The sequence below is a fragment of the Condylostylus longicornis genome, unplaced genomic scaffold (assembly GCF_029603195.1).
Source record: "Condylostylus longicornis isolate FDR11 unplaced genomic scaffold, ASM2960319v2 ptg000107l, whole genome shotgun sequence".
Lineage (NCBI taxonomy): Eukaryota > Metazoa > Arthropoda > Insecta > Diptera > Dolichopodidae > Condylostylus > Condylostylus longicornis.
The window spans coordinates 2,548,760-2,568,860 of NW_026578075.1; the positions used below are offsets into that span (position 1 = coordinate 2,548,760).

General features: G+C 25.1%; 2 protein-coding genes across 5 annotated transcripts in view; both read left to right on the forward strand.

The window, feature by feature from the left end:
- Nucleotides 1–13,852, forward strand: part of LOC129614332 (dorsal-ventral patterning protein Sog) — a 43,333-nt gene extending 29,481 nt beyond the window's left edge. For both annotated transcript variants that reach the window (XM_055528887.1, XM_055528889.1), the window contains exons 4-7: nucleotides 4,444–4,576; nucleotides 9,507–9,572; nucleotides 9,782–12,114; nucleotides 12,311–13,852. In XM_055528887.1, coding sequence (XP_055384862.1) covers nucleotides 4,444–4,576; nucleotides 9,507–9,572; nucleotides 9,782–12,114; nucleotides 12,311–12,571 — 2,793 coding nt within the window. In that variant the 3' untranslated portion in view covers nucleotides 12,572–13,852. The remainder of the gene's footprint in view (nucleotides 1–4,443; nucleotides 4,577–9,506; nucleotides 9,573–9,781; nucleotides 12,115–12,310) is intronic.
- A 1,684-nt stretch (nucleotides 13,853–15,536) lies between these two features.
- LOC129614304 (chondroitin sulfate synthase 1) lies at nucleotides 15,537–19,859 on the forward strand. 3 transcript variants are annotated; one of them, XM_055528849.1, is made up of 9 exons: nucleotides 15,537–15,926; nucleotides 16,743–16,919; nucleotides 16,986–17,116; nucleotides 17,176–17,434; nucleotides 17,554–17,667; nucleotides 17,724–17,836; nucleotides 17,902–18,214; nucleotides 18,278–18,691; nucleotides 18,761–19,859. In XM_055528849.1, exons 2-9 carry the CDS (start codon nucleotides 16,769–16,771, stop codon nucleotides 19,735–19,737), a joined length of 2,472 nt encoding a protein of 823 aa, XP_055384824.1. In that variant the 5' UTR covers nucleotides 15,537–15,926; nucleotides 16,743–16,768; the 3' UTR covers nucleotides 19,738–19,859. The 3 variants fall into 3 exon arrangements, with proteins under 3 accessions (XP_055384824.1, XP_055384822.1, XP_055384823.1); XM_055528847.1 differs by having other exon boundaries at nucleotides 16,766–16,919; XM_055528848.1 differs by lacking the exon at nucleotides 15,537–15,926 and adding an exon at nucleotides 16,585–16,708 and having other exon boundaries at nucleotides 16,766–16,919.
- The last annotated feature ends 242 nt before the right edge of the window (nucleotides 19,860–20,101 follow it).

The window sequence follows — 20,101 nt, forward strand, 5'->3', positions numbered from 1 at the left end:
AATATACAACACATTTTTTCCAACATATACATATGTATGTACATATGTATGCACATATTAAAAAATATTTATATATAGATATGCGCTCATAACGTACGTAATATAAAAAAGCAGTAATTTGTTCTTTGTCGCACATGGCTAATAAATCAAAAAAAGATGTTAAATTTTTTTCTTTTCCTTCTTAAAATATTTTTAAAAATTATTTTCGGAAAGCTATACATTAATGCGTATATGTATGAATGTATGTGTATGTATATAACTGTATATTGTACTTGTTTTATTTATTTTTTTTTAAATTGTAGTATTATTTATAATATTAACAGATATGCATGCAAACATACATACATACATAAATGTATTATATTTATAAGTGAGGTGTAATAAATTTGTCATTTAATTTTGTAACGGTTATATGAAAAAAGAAATTGTTTTATTTTTTTCTTGTAAATTAAATATGTATATATAAATATGTATGTATGTATAATTTAAAATGACGTCTGAAAATTCGAGCAACAAAAAAAAATACAATGTTAGGAGCAACGAATAACAAAAAAAAACAATTGTAGCTTAAGGTTCAATTCAGTTTCGTGTAGGCCTGTATGCATTCACTTGTACATACATACATACATACACACTTTAAAAATATGTTATATGAATCAAATAAAAATGGAAAAGATCAAATTGTGGAAATAATTCTAACGATGATTTTTACCGCAGATTATATTTTCAATTATTTGACATTTTATATGACAGATATTGACATTTTATCATTTCAGAAGTCTTAAATCGTCTTAATTTCAATTTCGTTCATTTGCTTTGATAAAAAATTAAATAAAAAATATTGATTTGAATTTTTTGGCCTTTAATTTTCGGCCTACAAAACATACATGTATACATATGTATATATTTTTAAGATTAAAACTGTGGAACTTATTTTGAGTATAGAATCACTAAGCGGTAGTGGTTTTTATCGTAAAAGTTTCAAAAACTTTGTTATAAACCAGAAACATTTATTTATATCGGTTTGTGTTTACGCACGCTGTTCAAAATATGTCCAAGTATCAAATCTACATACATATATCAGGACCTTCTTTTAAAAATTTCTAAAAAAGAAACAGTGGAATCTAATTTTTATATTAGAACTAAGACGATATCAAAGATTCTCAAATTGTAGTTAGAACATAAGTTAATCTAAGTAATAATTTAAATACGTACTTTAAATAATATTCCGATTAGCATTAGAGAATAAAATACGATCTATATTCGAATGAATGATATTCAAAATAAAATGGCGTGCAATATATGCAGCAATTTAATAAAATAAATCTTTGCCTTATATTCTTAAGTTTAAATCAAAATTTCTATTTATTAATCAATTATAAATATTTGTATATATACAAAATGAAGAAAAATAAACTCTTCTTTCTAATATACGTTTCTATTTACGCTTGATCGTATACGATAATTGTATGAATTGCCTTATTTTAATTAAAAAAAAAATGTTTGGACAAAAAAGAAAAACAAAACAATTTCAATTAATTCCATAATATTCAGTATTATAAATTATTATTAAATACCAATGATAATTTAATTCGCAAAAAAAAAATAATAATATTCATTCTGAGACATAAAAACCATATGCCCCCTTATGAGATTTGCACTATATACCAGATAGGAGTAATTAATATGAAAAAATATAAAAATTTTAAAATTCCAATTCCAATTCCACATTTTATATAATATGTACATATGTAAGTATGTACACTAAGTTTTGGACAAATGGATTGGTCTCTAATGGTTTATCATTAAATGTATGTATATTTATTGTATGTACGAGTGTTATATTGTAAATATAAAAAATATAATATTTTAAATGAAATTAAAGAACAATTTTATTCAAAATATCACTTTTATGCATACAATCGTATTCATCATGGATTTAATTTACAAAATATTTTCCATCTTCTATATTATATTGTATTTAATTATATACATACATAGTTACTTACTTTTGTATATATTTAAGCTTAATACTGATCATGTACTATAAATAATCGCTAAAATCCCAATTTTATAACATTCAATTCAAATATTCTGACAGCATATGCCATAGTATATCAATTTAAGATTATACATGTATTTATACTTGTGCTCATATGTACATGTATGTATGCATATACATACCATAAACATACATATGTGCATATTAATCAATGATCAGTATATCTAATGATTATTTCATGAAAACGAGTATACAGTAAAAATTTGATAAATCAAATAAAGCACAATTTTAAAAAATTCTTTTGTTTTAAAATTTAAAAAAAAAACCATTTACCTTGAACTTCTTTTACGTTATTATTATTTACCTAATTATTTTAAAATTAATAAATTATTAATTTTGAAAAATTAATTCATTGTAATCCGCTTAAAAGCTTCTTCAAAATAAAATGGAACCATTAAGGTCTTGAGAATTGTTAACGAAATTTAAGACGAACTATTTGTTGTTGGTAATTTACAAACATACAAAGGTATTCTTACTTTACATAAACATACCTACATACATGCATTCAATAACGATGTATAACAAAATACAGTAACAATGTATATCAAATGTATAACATTAACGTAAACACTTAAATATCCATTAGAATCTTATAAGCAACCCTTACTTTAAAATTACAACAATAAAAATTTTTATATACAATTCAGCTTAACAATCATAATTGCTGAATTATGTAGTAATACATTATTAGTCATTCTTTAAGCTCAACTAAAAAATTATTTGTCTTTTCAATGACAGTTTTCGTTCTAGAGTGAAAATATAAAATAGCAAATCCTCCGTACTATATCTTGATTAATGCTGACTTGTATTAAACTATTGTGACTTCTTTCTGTTTCATACAACTTTCTATAATAGAAACCCTGAAATTTCTAAAGTCCGTTTTTGACTCTGAAATATTTTTATTGAACATTCACTGTATTTATTGAAATTATAATGAAACAATAATATAAATCTGAAACAAAAATTAAAACGATTCATTTAAATCAATATAAAAATAATAATAACAATAAAATATATTTTCTATTTTATTGTTTTATATATATTTTGTATTATGCTTTCCATATTATATATGGATATTAAGTATAATTATTATATTTTTGTTTTCGAAGTTAGACAAAGGATGAGCTTAAAACAAAGTCATTAAATAGGCGCCGCGCTTTTTTTAATTCATTTGTTTATTATATAGCTTCCCTATATCATAGTATATAGTAGCACAGACTATAAATAAAGCTAGACTATAAAAAAAAATTGAATAGCCTTCGTTTAAATAGCATTATTTTTAGATAATATTTTGTTATCCGAATATGACGTAATATATAGATGTATGAATTCAACGCTTCACACTCGTCTACATCTTCGAAAGCTTTACGCTTCATTTCACATCATTTTTTCTTACAAACTCAACAAAAACGAAAGAGAGAGAGAGAGAGTGCGGTCAAGAGAAAGAAAAATTTTATAGTAAAAAGGAAGTGAAATAAATTTTAAAGCTTTGAAAACGCATTGACCCTCGTAAGTCAGTTGCATGAAATATTACATAACCTCTTAATAGCCTTATTATGGAAAACGCATAATTATAATTACAAAAAAAATGTAATATTTTAATGAAACTTCAATAAGGAACAAGATTGTAAACATCTCAAAAATTTAGTGCATTCAAAATTTTTTTTACTTTTACTTAAATTACATACAATATAAAATAATATGATATTTTTATAAAAATAGCATTAACAATAATTAGATAAAATTTAATAGCCGTATTCTAGAGCACGTCCGTGACATAATTTTCAAAAACGAAAAAAAAAAAAACAACATTTTATCGAATTGAAGTAAAAATTCTCCGACATGATTTGTCATTCGGAAAAAGTAAAATAATTTTATATTCAAAGTAGCTTGGCGTCAATTAAATTCTTGAAAAGAATTTTTTTTATTTTGAATTTATTAAAGTTTAAAAATTAAAATTTTTTAAATAACTGTGTAAATAAATAGTTGTAAATTATTTTTACGGCTATTAATTTTATTATCACTTTTATAGTGAAAATTTTTATTTATAGTACGCACATGCTTTGTATTTTGTTTGTATTTTTTATTTTTTTATGTTATGCGAATTTTTTTATTTTAAATTAAAAATTTGATTAATAAATAAATACCACATAAGAAATTAAAGATCGCACAGTGAAATTTTTATAAGACATTGGGCGTCTACCAGAATACTAATGTCAAATTTTTTTTAGACGCTCTTTTCATTCAGTTTTATTTCATATTGTTATTGTCCTTATTTAAGAGTTGCGGAATTTTTCACAAAATTTAAAATATAATAATTAAAATAATTATTGAAATCCAAAAAAGAATTAATATTAAATAAATGAAAATATTTATTTTAGGTACCAAAAAAACGTAGAATAGTCGCAAGAGTTCAATGTCGAAATATTAAAAATGAATGTCCACCAGCTGATTGTGACGATCCAGTTTTATTACCTGGAAGATGTTGTAAAATTTGTCCTGGAGACGAAACTGGTAAGAATATGCTTAAACATAATATTTTCTTTATAAATTATTTAAATGATATTTTTTTTTAATATTTACAATGTGTATTGTATTTAAAAAGAAAATATAAATTGAGTACTCTAGGAATATGTAGATCACGTTAATCTTCAATCTGTATTTTGGTAAAGTAGCTCCATTTCTTTTTTTATTAAACTTTATCATGTTGCATGAAATCTCACACAAAAACGGTATATTTACGAGTACCTAATTGTGTTGCTTGCAATTTAAAAATCTACAAAAATACAACAAAAAATTTGAAAATAGCATATACGAAGACTTGGTGCCGATTTTTTACTTTTTTTTTTTGAATTATATTACTGTGACCGTAAAATTGCATTAATACGGTATTAGTACACAATTCAACAATTACATTTCAAACATAATTTTTTGCAATTATTATGGCTAAAAGTTATTTCATTACTTAACCCAATATACATAGCTTATGAATAATACTTGTTTCTGAAGACTAAGTTTAAAATGAAATTAAGTAGGCAAATAATCTTAATTCGGTACAAATTCATTAATAGAATCATATAACAAGAAGAATTCAAAACTAAAATTCGCAATTTAAAAAAATCCTCCATAAATATCTACCTACATATAAAACAACTATGTATACAATATTGTTACATACATATTTATATGTAGCCGAGTGTAAAATATTAAATTGAAAAGAATTTTTTATAATAATATGATCGCGTTTTTCGCTCGCGTATTTGTATATATAGTATTTTAAAAAATTAATAATGAATACAAAATTTTTATTTTATGAAAAACAAATTGTAAAAATAAAAACTTTTAGACCGTACATGTAGGTAAATACAATAATTAAGATCTTATACTCCTCAAATAAAATTTACATACATACTCATACATATACATACATATGTACATACATGTATAATATGTAAATTTAAAAAGATACAGGAAGTTTCAATAGATTTTTTGGATTGATGCCAACAAAACAAAAAAAAAACAAAAATAAATAAGAAATACTTTTAGATCTTTAGGTTGAATACCCACATACTTACTTATATATTCATACATTTATTCAAAATTTGCCCAACTGTATGCATATATACATACATATGAAACATACGTACACATAATGTATATGTGAATATACTAATCTTTATCTTAAGGTATCCTTATGGGGGATAACCCTATATAAATATATTTTCATGCATATATATATATGTACATATGTATTGTACTGATATAAATTTTTAAAATTTTAATTATATTTAATTTTATTTCATTTTGACTTTTTTTTTTATTTTGGATTTCGTTTTTTCTCATTTGACATTTTGCGCATACGTAATTTGTTTACAAGTTAGAAATTGTTTAAATGTATGCAGATGATTGCAGATATTAGTCTAGCCTAGCCTTTACAAAACAAAAAAAAAAAAAAACAATAAAAGATAAAAACCAAAAATAAAATAAATTATGGGAATTTCTTTTTAGATTGTATACTGTAAGTCGGATGCAAAAAATACAAACAAAATTGAGATCATTAAACAAATTCAAAGAAATTTAAAAGAATTTTAATAATTTACAGATTGAAAGGTGAATTGAATAATTAAATAAAATTGGTAAAAGTCACCATTTAAATTTCAACAAAACATCACGTTTTATTGAAACATTTTATATGCACATGCATTGTATAATTATGCTACATAAGTATGTACATTTATAGATATTTATGTCTATGGGTATTTAAAATATAAATAAACAAAAATAATATTATTTTCGGAAAATATTCTAAATGAAATTATTATTTTCTCTTGAATAATTAAAGATTAACACTTTCTCTGAATTCAAAATTGTATTAATACGATTGCATACATAATTCAGCAATTTTAATTCATAACCTGAAATTTTAAATGAAGTAAATGACTTCATAATTTCAAAAATACATACATAGGTATATTAATGAAATTTCTGAAGTTAGGTTTGCTGAAATATTTTCCCAATCGAAATTTAAAATTAATTAAAAATAATTATTATATTTTTAATTTCACTTCATTATTTTAAATATTAAAGGGCATCTAACTATAAATATGGCGATGACAAAATCAAATTTATTAGTTTTAAATTTTTAATGACAGAATACGTATGACGAATAATTTCATATACAATTTCCTTGCGAACTATTGAAAAACAAATTTATGTACAAACTAATAAAATTAATTTAGTTTAATTAAATAAAATGAATAGTAAATATACAAACTTAATAATTTTCTTCATATAGACATGAAGATATGACGTTACTTTGTAAGAAAACGCTAAGCATATTATTCCAATTTATTAAAAAACATAAACACTAAACTAATATAAATATATATATATATATTTTTGTAGGTATGATATTTAAAAATTTTTCCCCCTGAAATGTCCCTGCAAATCGCGGTATTACTACTGTATTGGTATGGTACACAATTCAGTAATCAGCTGCACTTAAAACTGAATCAACTGAACTGGGTAGTAATACAGTGTCAATTGCAATTTCCATACCAAAATTCTTGAAACTATGATAAAAATTTCAAAAATTTTTAGCTTAATTTCGAACAGCTATATTTTTTTATTTGAAACGAAAATCGATTTTTAATCAAAATTTTAAATAAAACTTCCATCAATTCCCGCTTTCAATCGATGTGTTTGAGGTTTTCAAAATATAAGAATATAAGATTCTTGTTTGTAAAAGATAAAATGAAATTCATGAGCGTTTTTTTTTCTGTTCTTTTCCAATTTCTCGGAATTGTATTAATAAAATAAAAAAAAAATCATTTTTTTTTTGTCGTCCTACACTAGCGCATAAAGTTATCAGATTTTCAATATTCTTCTTCGATTTTGCAATTTTCGCTTAATGATTTTATTTATAGTTAAGAAACGAGGTAAAAGATAAAAAGCCTCTAAGATATTATATGCCATTATAAAGTGTCAGATTCGTCGTCCTTCAATATAATACTATGTACATATGTATATAGCTATATTCTATGTCACTATATACATATATTTTACATATACGTAGGTTTTAGCGTATGTATATAATAAAACAAGTATATATATATATATATTAAATTATGTATTCTCCGATACTAAAAGATATTTTGGGTAGTCAATTCATTTTACACGTTCAAAAAGGGATTTAAAACCAAAAAAAAATAGAAGGCAAAAAATCAAAAAAAAAAAAGTTGAAAATCTTCGATCATATGCAACAATCTTCAATAGCAACAATGTGTCTTTATATTTTTTATATACATACATACTTAAAAAAAAATTCCATAAATATTGGCTATATAAATTTTATAAAGTTTGAATTGATTGGGATGAAGATCATGTATATACTATGTGAATAATATTGTCGATATTTTTCATTTTATGTACACACACACATTTGTACTTGTAAGAAAATAATCGAAATAAAAATGATTAAGAGAAAAATATTTTTAAGTTTTCGATTTTTTATATAAGAATTTTTAAAATTTTACTTTATTTTTTAAAAAATTAGAAGTTGTCATCACTAATTTCACACATTTCGATTTTATAATATTTTTTCAGTTTTAGTTTATTCTTTGAATTATCAAAGTACATTTAACAAAATCGTCCAGGCTCTTATTTCAATAATCACTTCTCATTCTAATTCGTGTTCTAAGTAAAGTTTATATGTTTTAATGTATGTGCTTATTATAATTTAATAATTTATTAAATATAATTAACATTAGATTGCAGACTAAATTATTTTTGTAATTTCAAAGATATTTTTATTTTATACCACATAAAATTTGACATTTCTAGGGTATTTGTCATAAACAGTTTAATAGCATTTAAATTGCATTCCGGTTAACTTGTTTTTGGCAAATACCCATGATTTGACATGCTAAAAATTATTATAACATTAATATAATTTTATATTTTATATTTTGAGGACTATTTCCAGTTACCTACTTCAGAATTTTTGTAGCCAAATCGAATGTTTTTTGCTTCCAAAAGTCTTTCTTGAATTTAAAGTGTTTTTGTATTTATCCTCTTTGTTGTAAAAACTTGCGTAATAGGAATAATGCGAAAATGTCCCTAGAAATCCAGCTCAGACAACTTTATAGATACGCAAATGTACACTAGTCGGTAGATTAGTTCGTTTGCAAAATTGATTTATCTTCGTATACCTCATATAAGTCTCTAGAACCATAAACTATAGCGCTATTATTGAGTATATCGACTTTTTCTTTAAATAAGAATTAGAATTTGTACCTTTTCTAGTTTTTCCAACACAACAATTCAATTGAAACAATCAATTATTTAAATTTATTTTACAAAAAGTATTATTTTTTATCCTATTATAAATAAAAAGAGGATTAATTTCAAAGTAAAATTTTAAAAAATTTAATTAAAGTTTACCATAAATTTTGTTCTTTGATTTTTCAATTAACTCTACATAAATTGCATTCCTGTTATTATTTTCAACATTTTTACTTCTTAAAACAGAATTAATGGTTTTAAAGTAAAAGGAATGCATTAAAAATTTCAAAAATTTATTTGTTAAGTCTTCTTCCGTTATTCGAGTTTTAATTGTTTGCCCGATCGTATACCAAAAAAAAATATCTACCAATTAGTAAAATTCTTAGAAATTTCCTTTGCATAGCTCTACATATATGGGTATCAATGAATTCATTCACAAGCTGTTGACAAACAATAGAACAAAAGTTGTAAAATATCACACCGAGCCCATTCTTTTATTTAATAATAATATCGTTATTTTTGTTAAACGACTTTAAAAAAGGTTATTTGTATTTCTATACAATACACATTGTCGAAAGTTCTTAGGAAATAAAAATTTAAAATAAAAATTGCATTAATTTGATCTACCATTTACTTAAATTTTCTGTTTATTTTTCCACAGAAACGGAAATACCTCAGGATTATCCTGTCCAGGTAAATGCAGATGAGGAAGAGCGCAACATGAAACGTAAGTATAAATGTTATTTTTGTAAATAAACAATAGTATGTCAGCATGTATATAATATGTATGTATGTAAATAACATGCTAGCATTTACATATGCACGTAAAATGGAAATTCTAATATTTATTATAAATCCTAAGTACGTGATTTTTTATATTTTAATGAATTATTTCTTACACTCTTACTTATTGTTTCTTTTTTTTTGTTGTTGTAGATTTCGCCGCTCTATTAACTGGAAGGACATCGGCATTTTTAAAGCTTGAGGAAATGAAATCAATGTATTCCATAAATAATCCTCAAAATGCTATTGCAACAGCAAGATTTACGTTTCATAAGAAAAATCTTTATTATTCATTTTATTTGTCAAGTAAAATAGTTCGGCCTAGAGCTATACAATTTATTGATAATATTGGAAATATATTAGAGGAACACAATTTAATGACACCTTTAAATGGACTTTTAAGTAGTTATCAAAATTCAACTGGTAAAATTTGTGGTGTATGGAGACGGATACCACGTGACTACAAGAGACTTTTAAGAGATGAAAAATTATTTGTTATATTACTATGGGATAGAAAATTTCAATCAGAATTAGCATTGGCAGGTAGAATAGCACGTTATACTGCTTTATCAACAGAATTATTTAGTTCATTATTGGAACCTGGAATTGGAACTATACCGGAACAAATGAATGGATCTGGTGGTACAGCTATTGTTTCAACTACAAGTGGTGCTGCATCTTCAGTTCATTTAACAATTGTATTTAATGGTATATTCGGTCCAGATGATACTTTTGATGTACCCATAAATATCAGAATTGAATCACCAGAAAGGAAAGAAATTATATTAGATGAAATTCAAAAAATTAAAAAACCTTCTCCAGAAATAAATATATTAGAAATATCATCTCCGATTTCAATACAAAATTTAAGACTTTTAGGTCGTGGAAAATTAATTTTAACAGTTGAATCTCGAAAATATTTGAATTTAAAAATCCAAGGTCATATTATAACACGGGCAACCTGTGAACTTTTCCAAACACTTTTAACTCCATCAAATCAAAATTCAAATAGCATTGTAAGGACAAACAGTGGTCTTGCATGGGTTTATCTAAACACAGACGGTTCATTAGCCTATAATATTCAAACAAATGAATTAAGAGAATCAGAACGACCAAATATTACATTAACTGATGATAATGGACGAAAAAAAGGAATACTCGAGGATTTGTCAGCAAATTTTAATTATAATCAGGCTATTGGTACTGTCGATAAATTAGGACCAAGAGTTTTAGAAGCTTTATATTCAGGTGATTTGGGTGTGAATATTGCATTAGAAAACAACACACAGGTAATTCGAGGACGACTAACATCACGATATGTCGCCGATGCTAGAGATTCATCAGAGCCAATATTGTTAAAACACCATAAATCATTAGCTCATCCATCCAATACTTATTATATGGGTATGGCTTGGATTGCAATAGATAATGAATGTAATCTTCATTATGAAGTAACCATAAGTGGGATTAACAATAATCAACAAATATTTCAAATATATTTAGAAGAGAAACCTATTGAAGCTATCGGTGCACCAATTTCAAGGAAATTACTTGAAGAATTCTCTGGAACACATTTAGAAGGATTTGTTTTGAATATGCCATATAATGAATTAGCTAAATTAGAATCAAGTGTTTGTTATTTAGAAATTTATTCAAAAGCTTCAAAAGAATTACTATTGCGTGGTAAATTAAAATCAACAAAAGTTCCAAGCCATTGTTATCCAGTTTTTACTGACAATAATGTTCCAAATGTTAACGTAATACCAAATGATCATAACGATAATATGCTATTGTCACATGAAACAAAATGTTTTCACTCAGGTCGCTTTTACGATGAAGCGGAACAATGGAGAAGTACCCGTGAAATTTGTACAATGTGCACTTGTCAATATGGTCGTGTAATATGTGACGCTATTAAATGTCCTAATCCAAAATGTAAACCAAATGAACATTTAGTAACACGTGAAGGAGAATGTTGTCCAACATGTATTTCAACCAAATTTCTTCAAGATACGGCCATAATATCAAATTTTAATAATTCAAATAAAGGTTGTCAATTAGGTAATGAAATATATTTACCTGGTGCAACCTGGCATCCATATCTACCACCAATGGGTTTCGATATTTGTACAACATGTGTATGTGATCCAAATACATTACAAGTTCAATGCCCAAGAATTGTATGCCCCCAATTAGATTGTCCAGAAAAAATTGCTTACCGACCAGATAAAAAAGCTTGCTGTAAAATTTGTCCTGAATCAAGATCATTAAATAACGTAGAAAAAAATTCATCAAATGCAGAAAATAATAATAATCAAAATTATTTACGCGACGAAGGATCGATCAGAAGTTTTCAGAAACGTAATGAAGAAATTTTAGCAAACGGGGGTTGCAAAGTAATAAATGTGTTTTATGAAAATGGACAGGAATGGCATCCAATTATAGCATCACATGGTGAACAGAAATGTGTTAATTGCAGATGCAAGGTAAGATTTATTATATGTAACTACACGTTTCATTAATAACTTTTACTATAAAAATAATATCTAGACCTGACAAATCTAGATCAGAATTACAGATTAATTACTGAGCTAGGTTTGACTATCGCATAACCAAAACTTTTGATTTAAAATTGGAAAATGAATATTTTTTTTAACATATTTTTATTTTTATTTTATTTAGGATGGAAAAGTAACTTGTGGTAGAAAAAAATGTTTACGAGCATTATGTAATAATAATAATCGTGGAACAGGTAAAAGAAAAGGGCAAAAAAAGGATATAATGAATAATAATGAAATCGATGAATGCTGTACAGCAATGCAATGTCGCAGAGAACGAAGACATGGAGGACATCGAAAATTACACAGGGATCGAGAGGATAAAAACACATTAGAAATAGAAAAAACAACAACAAGTCGATCGACACATACGAAAAGAAGCTGAAAAATAGAATTTTAGGAAGACTATTTAACTATTATACACGAAGATACTTATGTAAAAATACAAGTTTATATGTGCATGTATTTTTAAATAGGATAAAAAATGACTGCCTGTGAAAAAAAACAGCAATAAACAAAGAAACAAAATGAATTTAAATTGTAATATATATAAGTATGTATATTGAAAAAAAAATAATAATGAATTTATACCTTTGTTTTTCAAAAGCAACCAATATAATATTTTTCCACAAAACTAATGTATATATAGATAATGTGAGGCCAAGAAGGCAACTTGTATTACAAATAAAAGAAAAAGAATTTTTGAAATAAAATTACAAAAAAAAAAAAATATGTACATAAATATATTGAATTTTCATAAAACAAAAAGAAAATTCAGACAATAAATTCAATCCTATTTAAAATAAACACCAAAAAAAAACATAGTTATACACTAATTTGTTTGATCAATATTGTCAATCATTTCACCAAAATTATTTGTAGTGAAAAAGAATCTTCTTGCGCACAATTCTCGTATATTATTTAATAAGCCTATTATACTAAATTAATTTACGAGATTAAAACACTGACAAAATAAAATTTATATACATACATATATATATATATATGTATGTGTGTATGTATGTATGAATATGTATATACATATATATTTTACTTAAACGCTTCGCAGCAATTTATTTTAGTCAAAAGTATTGCAAACAAAAAAAAAAATACAAAAAAAAAATTGAAACAAATTTATAACAATTAAAATAAACCAAACCAAAACATTAGCAACAAAACGGTAACACCAATAGAATGGTAAATATAATGTATAAATTGAACTAATAATCGAATAATTTTTCAAGCATAATTATTATTTAATGTTAAAATATTTAATAATTAATTTATTAAATACGATTTATAAGAATAGTCAATTTAAAAAAAAAATGGTTACAATACATATCGTAAATAATATCGTAAATGAAATAAAAACAGTCAAATTAAAAAATTAACTTTAATAAAAACTACCGAAAACTAAATTGTTGAATTGTTTGTCAATTTGTTTCAAGCACATAAAAAAAAAAAGAAAGTTCAGAAAAGAAAAAAAAACATTTTTAAATATTGCAAAAATATACAAAAAGAAAACAAAAACACAAAAAAAAAAAAACAAAATTTATTTATTAATGTTAGTAATTGATTATTTTTTATTTATAATACATTCATTATGTATAAAAAAAAAATTCATATTATATAAATGAATAAACATAACTATAGATTTAATAATGTTATTTTTTATTAAAAACAAAGCTTTAAATATCCTTACTGAACAAAATTAAATAAGAAATGAAAACAAAACAAAAAAAAAGTAAAAAATTTAAAAATTAAAGTCTTTTTAAATATTCTTATTTAAAAATGTTATTAAGAAGGGTTTAAATTCATTCGAAAAAATTCTTTTTTTTTTTTTTTACAAATATGTATAAATTGTATTTTAAACAAAAAAATTTTTTTTGTAGTAAGAGAAAAAAAAATAGTATAAAATATAGCCTTTATTACCAAAACATAATTATAAATTCTATTTATTTTAGATTCAAAAATTACCATAAATTTCTTAATACTTTGAAATTAAATCGGAATTCAAGCTGAAACTTTTTTTAATTCAAAATGACGGCATTGCCTCTCTAAAACACAATTTCCATTTACATAAATTTAAATTTAAATTTTGTTATACACAAAAAAATTTGAAAGTTTAGATTTTGACAGATCAGTTTGCTTTTATGTCTTATTTGTTGTTAGCAAAAGATCTTTCATCTTCCGCTAATTTTTACTATCGAAAAATTTTGAAAAAAATGTCTTTTTTTGGGATACATTATTAAAATCAATAAATCTCACATCAATAAAATTTTGGAATTTTTAAGGTCATCTAAAAAATCAAAGAAATTATGAAAAGAAACGTCTTTTGAACAAAATGTACATATTGCACAGGTATTTTCATACAGCATCTTTTAATAACAAACTTTGTTTAGTTTTTGTTTCTTAACGTTTTTTCCCCGCCGCATTTAAAACTTCATTTATTTAATATTTAGTGCAGCGTGTTGTCAAATGACAGCGACAGATATCCAATTCAAATAATTTAATGCTGAAATATTTTGACCAGGAAAATAAATCTTCTAAAGTGTATTTTTTGTCTTTTTCCTAAAAGTTCTACAGGGTTTAAATTTGACCACTGACTTTTTCAACAGATCAAATAACCTTTTTAGTAGATCATTTTGAAATAATATCTGAATATATAGCACAAAGTATTAGATTTGTTTCCTGAAATTACAAAAGTTTAACATTATGCTTGATGTTGCACTCGGTCCTTGGACCGAGATGCCTTTTTTCATGTATCATCCTAAACAGATGCAAAATTTTTCATAACTTTTTCGTTGTGTATCAAATGTATTTTGTCTTTAGTGTAAACGTTCCGAAAATAGCAACCTTAATTAATATAATATTTTAATAGACCCATTAAGATCTAAACTGGCAATCCAAAAAACATTTTTCCCCCAAAATTCAAACAGATTTCTCTTTTAGGAAATCTGTTCAAGTAGTTTCCTTCAAAATTTTAACTTATTTTACTAAAATAATGGATTGTCAAAATCATTTAAGCACTTGAGTTATAAAAATTTTTAACGGAAACTGGGTAAATCGGATAAATTTGCCTAAAATTTAGCCAGTCTATTGATAATTAAACATCATTAAAATTAAGATTTTAAATGTTTTGTGCGGAACTTTACTATTTTAATTTCTTGTTCGATAAACTTATTTGTGTTATTTCAGTTAAAGTAGTATTTAGTACGCGTTAGTTTTGTTTTGACACTGACACATCGTAAAATGACTATTTTCTCTTCTTCTAAAAAAAAATCTCTGGTAACTTTAAATTACGTCAATGTCACATTTGATTAAATTGATCGATATGATCGTTTGACGAATTGAGCGTTAGAATATAATAATAAATTGTTATTGTGCAATAAATATAGAATTTCCTTCATTTTTGCCTTTAATTTTTTTTCGACATGTAATCTTCATTAACGAAAATAAAGTGTAAAAAGTTTTCATATTTTTGAAATATTGTTTTATAAATTAATAATATACATACATATGTATGTATGAATGTTTCTATCCAAGAATCATTCCTTAATTCAGTTGTGTATATCTATATAAAAAGAAACATGTAAAGTTTCCGGTATGGGTACAATATAAATATCCTCAAAATTATTATTTAGAATGCTCAATTCAACTACGAATATTGAAATATCAGTTGAATAATTACTTTTGTGATTTAAATACATACTCCAAAATTTACATATATTTCTAGAAAGGTAAGTATCAGCATATACTATAAATTTTATGCAATAGAACTTGTATCTAAATTTGAAAAGTATGTTTAAGGTATATTATGTATGTATGTATATTCCTTGTAAAATTATTTTATAATTACCTACTTACATATCTTTGATATACATATTTTATTTGCTTGTGCAGCATTATTAAAGTATATAAAACTTAAACGTATAGAACACGTTGGACAATTAGTCTGAAAAAAAATAATTTTATAATAAAAATATTTATATAGGTAATTTAGGAAAAATATTTATATAGATATCTACGTAAGTACCTTACGCACGTTCCTTCAATAAATGTAATAATCGTACGGATCTGCTCCGTGAAATATATGAGTTTCACAAAAATCAATATAGGTTGGTAGGTAGGTGCCTATATACATAATATGAATAAAGAAATTCTGCAAGTTTTTAGATCCATTTATAGTTCTTGCTCATTTCTTAATTTGGAGAAAAATAATTTGGGAAAAATCTTGCTAATCTAAATAAATGTGTAGCGTCCAAGTAAAGATTAGAAGCGAAATTAGAAGTATCATGATTAAACACGGCAAAAGTAAACTTCCTAATCTTTTGCTTGATTATTTCTTTTTTGATCTTTCATGGCATTTAAATATTCTATATCTTATTATATAGAAGTATATGTATTTGGTAAAGTAAAGGGTAAACTTAATTGCCATTAAATCAAATTTTTCAATTGATGTGTGTTTTCTATAGAACGATCATATCATTTACACATACTTAACAAGTGAAAATAATTAAAAGTATTGTTAATGTTAATTTAGTTGTTATTTTAAGGTAATATTGAACAACTATTTCAGAAAATGAAGAAACGTTCAGCAATGTCAAAACGAAAAACTTTTATATTTTCCTGTTTTGGGATAGCCATTGGTTTGTGTATTGGAACAGTATTCAAAAATTATAGAGCTTTAGAAATCGTCAAAAGATGTAAAATAAGACCCACACAAACAAGAAGTACATAAATAAATTCTAATCTATAATACAATTTTAAGATGCATACTTACTGTATTTTTTTTATAGGCGCCTTAGAAATTATTGGTATGAGTTCTGATGAGACAATTTATAACTCTCAAAAAAATTTTGTTTTTGTGGGCGTAATGACTGCAAAAAATTTTTTGAATGGCAGAGCAAAAGCCGTTTTCGACACTTGGGTAAATATTTATTATCAGTAAAAAAGCCTAACGCTATTCTAAATACATTACATATTTAGGGTAAAGAAGTTCCTGGGCGAATAGCTTTTTTTAGCTCAGAAGGATCATATTCTTCCAGCATTCCCGTTATAGATCTAAAAAATGTAGACGATAGATATCCTCCTCAAAAAAAATCATTTATGATGCTATATTACATGTATGAACATTTCATTGACAAATTTGAATGGTTTATAAGAGCAGATGACGATGTTTATATGGATGTTTCAAACTTGGAAGAATTCCTTAGATCAATTGATAGCTCTAAGCCGCAATTTATAGGTAAAATAAAATGCATGTATTTTTTTGTTCAATGATCATAAAAGTAAACAAATCATGAGAAACCTCTACATAATTTTGATAATTGGCCTTTTTTTTTGTTGCACGTAACATTCTGTCAGGACAAGCTGGAAAAGGAAATAATGAGGAATTTGGTCTTTTATCGCTAGAATTTGATGAAAATTTTTGTATGGGAGGACCAGGTGTTATTCTTAGCCGAGAAACTTTAAGACGTGGTATTTATTTGCGTTTGTATATAAATTTTCATATATGAACTTTTGTTACAAAACAGTTGCACCACATATACCGGCCTGTTTAAAGAATCTCTATAGCACTCATGAGGATGTAGAAATCGGAAGATGCGTTCAAAAATTCGCCGGCATTCCATGTACATGGAATTATGAAGTAAAATTTTAAATGTAAATTGAATTCAAATATTTCTGTAAAAGTATATATGTACATATTTTTAGATGCAATATATAATGAGACATAACTCTAGCGGTAAAACTGCATTCACAGGAAGTTTAAAAAAAAAAGATGTTAACAGCGCCATTTCTTTGCATCCGGTGAAACAAGCCCCTTTAATGTATAGGCTACATTCTTATATTCAAGGCTTGAAAGCGCACGAACTTCGTCAGGAATCTCTATATGTACACAGGGATATAATTAAAATGTCCAAACTTTTATCATTAAATGGGATATCTGATAAATACTTAGCACCTGGTGTTCCACTATATTCTCCACTAAGTGGTGAGGAACGTTTTGAAGACCACACCGTACTGGGTAAAACCTTTTTTTTTCTTTTTACGTGAAAACCAAAAATTGATAATCTTTTTAATTTATCAGGTATAAGTCCAGATTTGAACAAATTTCTTCCAAATAACACAAATGAAATTTTAACTTGGGAATTCATTGCAAGAAGCTTGTATTCAGCATATCATTCTAATCCTAAACGAAAAATCGATGGTACAACCAAAGAAGGTTTAGAAGATGCTATAATAGAAATTATGGAACACATTAATAACTTTTCCAGACAACGTGGGAGGGTTATAGAGTTTAGAGAACTCTTGTATGGTTATTCAAGATTAAATCCAGTACATGGTCAAGATTTAATTCTAGATTTACTACTAATTTACAAAAAATATAGAGGAAAAAAAATGACTGTACCCGTTCGTAGACATCTCTACATTCAAAGGTCTTTTACAAGTATTTTCGTCAAAGAATTTGATGAAAACTTTTTTAATTTAACTTTCCAAATGAGTGAGTTGATTATTTAATAAATAATACAATTTTCAATGCTAATAATAAAACAAATTTACTTTTTTTTAGGCGCAAATAATTCAGAATTTTCATCTAAGTTTAAAAATATTTTAAACACAGGTTTTGCAAAAATATCTAATTCGTTTTCGTTACCCGTTTTTCAAATGAACGACATAAAATCTAAAATAGCTTTTACCTTACCAATAAAAGGTCGAATAGAGTCATATAAGAATTTTATCCGTAACTATGAGAAAATTGCTATAAACTCTGATCACAATTGTAATCTCTTGGTAATAATATTTGGGCATGATGAAGAAGTAAAAGAACATATTGAAATATTGAAAAGTTTAAAAAGTAAACATGCTTACGAGGAAATAAATTTCATAAGAATTGTAGGAAATTTTTCTCGGGGTTTAGGTTTAGATAAAGCTGTGAGATCTTCTTATATCAAAAATGAGCAAATAATATTTTTTATTGACGTTGATATGTCTTTTACACAAGAATCTTTGGACAGAATTAGATTAAACACAATAGAAGGGAAGCAAGTTTACTTACCAATTGTGTTTAGTGAATACAACAAGAATAGAAGGGCATCTTATCAAAATGATTTAAATGAAAGAGGATTTTTCCGGCAGTTTGGATTTGGGATTTGCTCTATTTATAAATCCGACATAATGAGCCCTGAGATCAACGGGCTTGACATAGACATTTATGGATGGGGTTTGGAGGATGTGAAGTTTTTAGAAAAAATTATTGCCAATTCATACAAACAAAATTTAATTTTGCAAAACACAGCCGATGCTGAAACTAATTTCATCAATTTGAATCAGACAAGAAAGAAATTACACGTATTCAGGTCACCAGATCCATCCCTAGTTCATGTGTATCACGAAATAGATTGTGATTTTAATTTGGAGGCTCTTCAGTACGATATGTGCCTTGGTACTAAAGCTAATACCTTAGGAAATACTAATTTAATAGAAGAAATTTTTTTGAGTAACGAACAAAATATCGATTATATATTAAAATTAAATGGACGTAATTGAACAAAAATCAATAATCAACTCAATTTTCTGTATTAAGTGTTAAAATTATTTCATAGTAGTTCTTAAACTAATTTATATAAGCAATTGGAAAAAATTTAAAATAAAAATTTGTTGTCTATTTACTTTTTATTTTTTTGTTGGCAAATTAGGTTCAACATTTATACAAGCCGAAAATTTCAATACATTATATTTTGTTAACTGTGTATGGATTTGACTTAATGAAATGTCTGTAAAATGCAGACACATATTTAACTATTTATGTTGGTTGTAGACAAATAGACATCTTTTTAAGCTTTTATGTTTTTGATAAACTTTGTCATAGTACGTATGTTACACACGAAATATGTTTTAGAACGGAATAAAT

Bases quoted from the DNA above. Each gene is read 5' to 3' on its own strand.
- LOC129614304 (XM_055528849.1), top strand. From the start codon at position 16,769: ATGAAGAAACGTTCAGCAATGTCAAAACGAAAAACTTTTATATTTTCC. The intron at 16,920-16,985 runs GTACATAAATAA...TTTTTTTTATAG, and splicing joins AAGACCCACACAAACAAGAA to GCGCCTTAGAAATTATTGGT. The intron at 17,668-17,723 runs GTATTTATTTGC...GTTACAAAACAG, and splicing joins CCGAGAAACTTTAAGACGTG to TTGCACCACATATACCGGCC.